General features: G+C 57.8%; 2 protein-coding genes across 2 annotated transcripts; both read left to right on the plus strand.

Annotated features, from left to right (window-relative positions):
• Positions 1-1,893: 1,893 nt before the first annotated feature.
• On the plus strand, positions 1,894-5,172 carry H310_05650 (oxoglutarate dehydrogenase (succinyl-transferring), E1 component). Its single transcript, XM_008870416.1, has 9 exons — positions 1,894-2,510; positions 2,570-2,887; positions 2,938-3,125; positions 3,176-3,444; positions 3,509-3,752; positions 3,820-4,149; positions 4,209-4,303; positions 4,351-4,716; positions 4,776-5,172. The coding sequence occupies exons 1-9, from the start codon at positions 1,943-1,945 to the stop codon at positions 5,053-5,055; spliced, it is 2,658 nt and encodes an 885-aa protein (XP_008868638.1). The 5' UTR covers positions 1,894-1,942; the 3' UTR covers positions 5,056-5,172.
• A 3,803-nt stretch (positions 5,173-8,975) lies between these two features.
• H310_05651 (hypothetical protein) lies at positions 8,976-9,504 on the plus strand (the record flags this gene model as incomplete). The annotated part of the gene is made up of 2 exons (XM_008870417.1): positions 8,976-9,373; positions 9,426-9,504. 2 exons carry the CDS (start codon positions 8,976-8,978, stop codon positions 9,502-9,504), a joined length of 477 nt encoding a protein of 158 aa, XP_008868639.1.
• Between the last annotated feature and the right edge of the window lie 165 nt (positions 9,505-9,669).

Below are 9,669 nucleotides of genomic sequence, written 5' to 3' on the forward strand. Positions count from 1 at the left end.
CACGGCACTAAGGTGGCGTCATGGAGACCCTCTAGCTAGACCACACACGAAAAACTGGGACTCCTCGGTCTGTTCTTGCTGAGATACACGCACTTGGGCTGGCCTACTATAGTAGAAGGTGACGTGGGTGGCTCTCCTTGTGGTAATTTCCTGACTTGTCAGGTTTCTTGGTGCTGAAATACACGCGAATGATATCCTGTTGCACGTGCAAGTCATCCAGTCACACGCACATGTCATCCCAGCCCACGCGCAAGTCATCGTTTCCCCGAGTCAATTTTGTCGACACGCGTACAACATCCAGAAAACACGTGTAAGTTAGCTTTTCCCTGGCAAAATCAGGCTTTGGCCTTTTGTCGCTGAAGCCCCTGCGGCGCGAAGCTCACGTAATCGGCCTGCTAGTTCGATGGTGACGACTCTCGTGAATGTTGATGGTCCAACGTACTGTGATTACGTTCTCAACAAAGTCGTGCCCGCAATCAAAGCCAAGTTTCCAAGCGTTACTAAGCGAGTCGTCCTTCAATCCTTCAACAGGACAACGCAACTCCGCACCGCTCCATCGACAACGACGCACTCGCCCAAGTTTCAACGGACGGCTGGGCTTTGTTGTCCGCTGGCAGCCCCCGAACAGTCCCGACCTCAATGTGAGGGACCTTGGCTTCTTCGCATCCATTCAGTCCCTACAGTACAAGGTGGTGAGTCGTACTGTTAATGATGCGATTGCTTCGACCCTGATGGCATTTGACACACTGAGTGGCGAATCATTGGAAAATGTCTTTCTTACTTTGCAGGCTGTCATGCGCCAAGTCATCGAACATTATGGTGACAACAACTTTAAACTGCCCCATCTACGAAAAGCCGTTATGAGACGTCGAGACGCTCTCATGTTGAATCTGTCCTGCCCTTTTTCGCTTCTCTTTGCGGCAAACAGCTACCAGTCGAACCAAACACAGTAGCGATGCATTGAACATTTTATCCAATTAAAAGCTGTCCTTTTGTTTTCATCCAATTATATTTAAATGGTGGCAGTACATTGTGGGTTTTCAAATGGTTGCAATATTGCAAAACAGAGGAAGTACCTAAACTGGATGAAATTGTGGTAAATGTTGTTGGTGTCGGCTCGTCGAGTTGGTTTTGGGTTTTTTACCCGCCTTTGCTCAAGCTGAACGTGCTCCTTCCAGGAAGAGTGAAGGATACAGCAAGACGTGCTGGTGAGAGATGGTAGGCTTGTCAATCCGACCCCTTCCCTCCCTACATGGGCAATCTGGGGTTTGAATTGTCCAATGTCGCTCCTGGCCGGCCAAACGTGGCGAGGCTCCGTCCTCCTGATGGATCCGCATGAACGGGAACCATCGGGTCCCAGTCCGACGGACATTCTGGCGGGGATATCCGCGGGGCGAATCTACTTGGCACTTGAAGTTGCATCCATTGCGTGTGCGATATGAAGTGGTACAGTAGTTGAAGTTCGCCAGCGACGACTACGTTTAACGTTTAAGTTCGCCTGGAGAGCTTGCCCCAGGCACCCATCGGGAGGCAGCCTTTGCCGACTGGAGCCCAAACGTATTCCAGTTCGTTCAGAGCTCCACTCTACCAGTACTGTCATACCTCTTGGCGAGGCGCATCGCCATCCGAGCTCCTTCACCAGGTCTGTACCGTCAGCACCCAGTCCAACCCCCTCCCCAGTCGCGAAATATGGCAAGAAACCAATGTATAAATGCACATCCGAACCCACTTCTGAATTAATTCGACCTAGAAGTGTCATTTAATTAGTATGCATATATTGTTCATATATATTACTGCATATATGTTGTCCATTTAGATGCCGTTTTTCGGACTACAGACAATGCGCAAAACGCGTTAAATCCCCGAGAGCATCCCCGCACCAATTCCACCACACGCGCCGTGGCTTCAGTTTGCAATTGCCCAACCGACCACTTCCTGAAAAATGCTGCGCTCCGTCACCCGACTGGCCGCGCCGGTTCGCGCCCGCATGTACACGACCTCGTCGGTTGAATCCCTCGCTGTGCGATCGATGGTGAGTTCGTTCCGTCGCCTGGGGCACTTGGAGGCGCGGTTGGATCCATTGGGCCGCGAGGCCCACATGCCGGTCGAAGAACTCGCGCCGTCGTCGTTTTCTCCACTGTTTGCGAAGCCCATGCCGTCGGCAGGTGAAGTGTTCTTTCCAAACGCTCCCACGGACATGAAGGCGCTGTACGACCAATTGCGCACGACGTACTGCGGGTCGCTAGGCGTCGAGATGGAGCACCTCAAGCTCAAGAGCGAGCGCGACTGGCTTGCGTCGCAAGTCGAGCATCCGTCGTTGACAGTCACGCCAAGCATGGAACGGAACGCGTGGACGAGTATGCAAACGGCGGAAACGTTTGAACACTTCCTGGCCAAGAAATTCTCGTCATTCAAGCGGTATTCGGGCGAAGGAGCGGAAGCCATGATGCCGGCAATTCAGACCATTCTGGACACGGCCAGTCAGCACGGCACGTCCGATGTAGTCATCGGTACGGCCTCTCTCCGCCACTCGATGGATGCTCCTGACCTAACGAGATGCTCCCGCCAGGCATGCCACATCGCGGCCGCCTCGCGCTTCTGGTCGGCATCCTCAAGTACCCCGTGCACCAGCTCCTGCGCAAGGTTCAAGGGTTCACAGACTTCCCTGAGCACATTCTTGGCCTGGACGATGTGTCGTCCCACATTGCCCAGAGCGTCGACATCAACGGTGTCCACGTGAGTCTGCTGCACAACCCGTCCCACTTGGAGATCATCAACCCCGTCACGACGGGCAAAGTCCGCGCCAAGCAGGACAGCGGCAAAGACGCCATGGCACTGCTGTTGCACGGGGATGCTGCGTTTTCCGGCCAAGGCTGCGTGCCCGAAGGCGAGTGGTTCCAACCGACGTGCCTTGCCTCTGACGAGCTAGAATTCTAGGGCTCAGTTTGAGCCAGCTTCCCTCGTTCAAGACCGACGGCACAGTCCACATTGTCGTGAACAACCAAGTGGGCTTTACAACGACCAAGCACGACGGCCGCAGCACGACGTACTCGACGGACGTCGCCAAGGGCTTTGACATCCCCGTTCTGCACGTGAACGGCGAAGACATCCCTGCCGTCATCCGTGTACGCACCCGACCTTTAGTTTTCGCGCACGTTCATGATGGCGTCGGTAGGCCGCGCACATCGCCACGAATTTCCGCCACAAGTTCAAGAAGGACATCGTGATTGACTTGATCGTGTATCGTCGCCACGGCCACAATGAAGTGGACGAGCCTCGGTTCACTCAACCTGGCATGTACTCTGCCATTACGACGCGCCCGAGTTTGCCGGCGCAGTACGGCGCCCACCTCATCGAACAAAAGCTGCTCACCCCCGCCAAGGTCGACGCCCTCAAGACCAAGTTGAATGCCCACTTGGAGCAAGAACTCGTCAAGTCCGCCACGTACGCCCTACGCTCGGTTTTGATATGGGCATGGTCAGGTTTTATCCTGTGCATCGTGTCGTAGGTATGTACCGACGACGGTGGCAGCGTTCGAAGGCAACTGGAAGGGCATGCGCCAGCCCACGACCGCCGACATGCAAGCGCCCGTTGACACTGGTGTCGACAAGACAGTCCTACAAGCTATCGGGATCGCCTCCGTGACAGTGCCGCCATCCGTCCCCGTGCACAACCGTCTCGAGCGCACGCACATTCAAACCCGACTGGCCACGTTGTCCAAAGCAAACGCATCCGAGATCAAAGTCGACTGGGTAGGTGGCAATGACGGCGCCGCTTCACTGCGTGCTCTTGCGAGTTGTGACGGTGGGTTCTCGGCAGGCGACGGCGGAAGCGATGGCATTTGGATCGCTGCTCCGTGACGGGCACTCGGTCCGTCTGGCCGGACAAGATTGCCGTCGCGGGACGTTTAGCCACCGCCACGCCGCGTTCACGGACCAAACGACGGACCAGCACTACTTTCCATTCCGCCACCTTCCGACCGACCTGAACCCGACAAATCGTCGATTCGACGTCGTCAACAGCAACTTGTCCGAGCTTGCCGTCATGGGGTTTGAGCTCGGGTACTCGTGGGAAGATCCGCGCGCGTTGGTCGTGTGGGAAGCCCAATTCGGCGACTTTTTCAATGGCGCGCAGATCGTCATCGACCAAGTACGATGAATGTGCATCCTCCTAGTCGTAATTATTGTGGCCACACACACGGAGCGTAGTTCGTGGCGTCGGGAGAGACCAAGTGGATGCGCCAGTCTGGCCTCGTGCTGCTGCTGCCCCATGGGTTTGACGGCGCGGGTCCGGACCACTCGAGGTCTGTGGGACCACCGTCCCATCGATGTCTCACTCGTACATGGCTAGCGGCAAGCCAGAACGATTTTTGCAATTTGTTAACTCACGCGCGTACGAAACGTCGGACAACACACCAGAGCTGGAATCGATCAACTTGAGCATTGTCAACGTGACGACGCCCGCGCAGTACTTTCACGTGCTTCGCCGCCAGCAACTGCGCGACTTTCGCAAACCGCTCGTGGTGTTTGCCCCCAAGACGTTGCTTCGCCTAGCACAAGCCACGTCGACCCTGGACGACATGGCGCCGGGCACGACGTTCCATTCCGTCCTTGGCGACGACCACACGTCGATCCAACCCGCGTCTGTTCGCCGCGTGCTCCTTGTGTCCGGCAAGCTCTACTACGACCTGGTGGCCCAGCGCGCCCAGCACAACCGGTTCGCTGTGCCGCGACGACGACGTGGATTCTCGTGGACTCACTCGAAGCCATGTCTAGGGACGACACTGCGATTGTCCGAGTGGAGGAACTGGCGCCGTTTCCAGCGGATGCCCTCCAAGCCGAGCTCGCCAAGTACTCGAACGCCAACGACATTGTGTGGATCCAAGAAGAACCTGCCAACCAAGGCGCGTGGGCGTATGTCAAGGTCCACTTGGACAAGCTTGGCATGTTGGTTCGGTACATTGGGCGGCCGTCGTTGCCCGCGACGTCCCAAGGACTCGGCAAGGCGAATGCAAAAGAAGCCCAAGAATTGATGCGCCAAGCGTGGGAAATCTAGAATCCCGACAACCAATCCGACACATGCTATAGACAAGATGGATCCACACTTGAATGTCGGGGTTTCGAAACCCCGACGCCATGATTGAATTCACATCCCCCTCTGTGTTCATCCCGCCGCAGCCTCTCTCGCGAAAGCACTCCCCATCACGCACCCAAGCACGCCCCTCGCCCGGCGCGACGACTCGCTTGGGTCCACTGTTGAAGCCTTTCCCACACAACAAGCATGGCTGGATGGACTGCCGAGATTGTGACGTATGCAGGAAGGTGCGAGGAGCAGTATGCACGCATTCCGCCGTGGTCGTCAGCGGCATGCCTGGCCGTGGAGCGTCATGACCCCTGTGTGGGATGAAGGCGTTCGTAGGCTAGCGTCCCGATTGCACGGTGGCGGATGGTGGAGGAAAAAAGAGATACACCAACGAAGCCGAGCCACGGGGCATTCCATGGTCTCTATTTCCACCGCCTTGCAGCAGTGAGGCGCGCCGCCAGGCTGGGTTCTTGGACAGATGTGGTGCATATCATCACCGAGCCATTCCACCTCTTGTCTTGGGACTTGCCGGGGTGGTCGGCGCAAAACGACGGATTCCGTTGGGGGCGGTGGCGCCGCGTCGTCGTCAGGACCAGCGACGCTACGCCGTGGCTCGGGAACTGCACGCATGCTGAACACGATGGAACGACCGACTTTATGACGAGTAAGGGGGGTTCCGCGGATGTCCAGCACGTCACTTCCCACATCACGCAGTCGACAGAGGTCCTTGATGGACATTGCTAGCCATCCACCCATCGCCAACGGCGTCGCCCGCCGGGACTATTTCTCTTTCATCGACGGCGGCACCCTTCCATCGGAAAGATCGAGACCGGCTGCTGGGTACTGTTCAATTGCAATGTTCGTTCAGCGGCAAGATCGAAGACGAGATGTTGCCGTTCAGAGGCAGTCGGACCAGTTGGGGTGGTCGGAATCCGGTGATGACGACGCAGTACACGGGGGCTGCAGTCCCCCGCCAGAAAACACGGGCAGGAGAACAAGGCGCGTTGGGATTCAGCACGGCGCACGCCATGTAACTAGGTTCGACCTTCACCCACGATGTCGCCCCAGATTCAGATGGACCATCCCGCACGGGACCATGGTCCAGTTTGTCACCCACCGAACGTGGCCGCCGTCCCCTCGGAACACATTTTGATCTTCAACGACGGGCCGACTAAGGGCCATTCGACAGGCCACACATCATCGCAATAGACAAGTGGCGCTCGACCGTGGGCTTGTTGTGTGTGTACCAGTCGCGCCCATGGGCTGGCTGGCGTCGCCAACAAGAGAGGTGAAGCAAGGTGCCGTTGGAACAGGTGGTGGGCTCCTTCTTCCATGGCCGCCCCTACGCCCAAGCCTGGCGACGAGGTACAGTCGGGCAAGGCCAGAACCATGTGATACATGAGCCGAATCCAAGTCGACCGACGTGTCCTCTGCACGTGCGATGGCAGGCGTCCTCTCACCTACCTTCACCGGCAAACTCGCGCGGGGAGCTGTCCTGTCTACGGCTTTTCCAAAAATCGTCCATGCAAGGCCGCAATTACCCAATATGCAACACATGCGGTGGGATGATTTTGGCCACTCGCAAAAGATGTGCTCACGTGTATGTTACGTAGAGCCAATTCCGATTCAATGGACGATTTTGGGAAATAGGGACGATTGTGGACATTTTTGCTGTCTCGTCCACAAACAGCTGCACGCGACAGTCGAAGCGGACCAACGTCGTCGTCGGTTCGTAAGCACAATCTGACTACGACAGGTATGTATCCAAGTCAAGAAAGCCACACGAATGCGCGTCGCCTGCGGTCGTCGCGCCAAAGGAAGGGGCAAGCGCTGGCGGTCCTGACTCAGACTTGTAGAGGGGTGCAGTCCACGGGCGTCCCAACAAGGTGGATCTGAGTTTGTGCGACGGAAAGGGCCACCGCCGCCGTGGGGACCGCGCGGGCGTTGTTGCCGCTGCGAGTGGGTTCCCCATGCACAGCCCGTGTCGCCGCATCCACCACATGGACGACAAGATCTATGCATACCAAACTGTATTTGGTGGAGGGGGATGGTATCGATATGCAGGGGGAATCGAACGATGTTGACGTCGGGGGAACGAGAGGCCATCCCCCCTTCTTCCGCCGTCGCCAGCGCACACATAAAATCACGGAAGGCGAGTCGTCGGTGGTTTTACTCTGTGAAAATCGTCGCTGTCGACGAGGGTGGTCAAGTATCCCTCACCAACTCAACGACGGACGGGCCCTCATCGCTCCGGATTGCGTCACGCCGGCAGCGTCCTGGCGCGTATGGTTCCCATGCACGACAACCCAGTAGAGTACGTACACGCATGAACTCGTGTCCTTCTGCTGGGTGGGATGCTGCATGGCGAGTGTGTGTGGGGGGTTATCCGCCCGCTTATGACGTCCGCGACCAGGACGGCGGCGATGCATTCGAATCGAAGCGTCGTCACAACGATTCTTGCCCCAACTGTCGTTGCCCCACTGGACGCTGCACTGTGGAAGCATATCACCAGCGGCGGCATCCATGCAATGCAGCACCGTCGCACGTCTTGCCACCGTCCCCTTCTCGACGTTGTTAAACTGTCTTTTCACGCCACGTTGGCGGCATGCGTTGCACGTGTCTACAAACGTGTAGGATGGACAGAAGTGTGCGCCTCAGACGAGCACACCCGAAGCCCTTGTCGCGAGCACCCACCACCCACTGCCACCTACACCACGTCCGAATGGACGGCCCCGGCCGGCAGCACCACAAAGCATGTAAGTGATTGAGGAAGGGGCGGCTCTGCCGTCACGACTGTGTGTGTGGGGGGGCGTTCAGGGCGCCGTCGGGGAACGGTACGGCCGCTTAGACATGCGCCACAAGCAGGCGGCGTGAAACCCATCAAGGGAGTGTGGCCAGCCGCGATGTAATCCACGCCCCGCACTATCCGGATTTGCACGCTGCCACCCCACTAACGCGTAATCCATCCGTCGGGATTCGGTGGAAACCACGTCCCTCCCTGCATTCGCCACAGCTTGCAACGCGCCGTGGTCTCTGTCCCGTTGAACGGCAACGCGTTGTTGGCGCGCATCGCACGCTCCCACGACCGCCCCCTGCCGACCACCACTCGCCCTCTATCAGTGCAATCTCCCCCCCCCTGTTCAACGATCGATCCCACCACAAACTTCAACGATTCGTGTGCATGACGCGCGGTGTGATTGTGAGAGGAGAGTGTTCATGTAGAGTCGCGAGCAGACAAAGGCGCCGACCGCGGTTCGTCTACCACGCACCATGCCCTCTGTTTCCATGCAATGCACAGCCCCTGCAACAACATCAATCCTTTGCAAACTCTGTGTGCCACCAACACAATGCGTAACGCGGTATGCATCGACAAGTCGCGGCAATCCCGCGGCGCACGAAGCAGCCGCGTCGCTGACCAAGGCCCGCAGGCGGCGCCGTTGTTTGGGTGCGAGCTTGCCCCACCGACGAACGCAGCATCCGCCGCCCACGACCGCAGTCGCCATGACGTGGCAACAGAGAGTGCCCTTGTGAGTCATCCATGCACAGTGGCCAGTGCAATGTGGTCAGTGTGGGAGGCGGACAACTGGATTGCGTGTCATTGGTTGAAACTCGTGGAATTCTTGGGGTGTACGCGAATGGGATTGGTGGAGTTTGACTTGGACGCGAGAGGATTGGATCAACCACGTGCCGATCCCTCTCTATCGGCTGGGTCTGATGCACATGGCAGTCCCACGCGGCGCCGCCACATGGACGGCTGGCGCGCGTCGAGTGGGACGGCATGAGCGGCTGGCGCGCGCCGAGTGGGACGGCATGAGCGGCTACGGGCGAGCTATGTCGGGCTCACTTTACAATTGCCTTGATCCCAACTATCTAGGCTCGTACCCCCACTGATCATGGTTGCTGTTCCGTCGATGCTGCTCGCGTCCGTGGGGCTGACCCTGGTCTTTGCCGGTCCCCAAAGCAAGGTAACAAACAACATCGACTACCCAGGTCATGACATCGGGTCAACGTCCCAATCGGACCCGTCCAAGTGCAGCGTCGATTGCGCCAACAACGCCAATTGCCGCGTGTGGGTGTGGACGAGTTACCAAGGCGGTACTTGCTGGCTCAAGAGAGAGCAAGGCAATGCTGCTCAGCTGGAAGGGGCAGTCGCAGGTGTGTTGGAAGGCCCGCAATTGCCTACCAACTACGGCGCCATGGAGGATGGCACGGACTACGAAGGGAACGATTTGGGTTCTACGTCGCGAAAGTTTGCAGAGGACTGCGCCGAGGACTGCAACAAGCGAGATGGGTGCAAGCTCTTTGTCTGGACGAACCACCAGGGAGGGACGTGCTGGCTCAAGCACGCCAAAGGTGCAAAGCACAGCGTTCCTGGCGCGCGCGCCTCAGCGCGGCGAAACCTCGGTGTGTTCCGTTCGGTAACATACACTCCTCCGAAAACGACTCCGTCCCCCACCACCACGACAAAGACACCGACCACGACATCCGCGCCGACAACTCCTACCCCTACGTATTCTACTCGAGTTCCCACTACGACCAAGTCACCAACAACAACTCCTGCGCCTGTGACGACGACTGCTGCGCCTT

This window comes from Aphanomyces invadans (assembly GCF_000520115.1).
Source record: "Aphanomyces invadans strain NJM9701 unplaced genomic scaffold supercont1.9, whole genome shotgun sequence".
NCBI classification, from domain to species: domain Eukaryota; phylum Oomycota; class Saprolegniomycetes; order Saprolegniales; family Verrucalvaceae; genus Aphanomyces; species Aphanomyces invadans.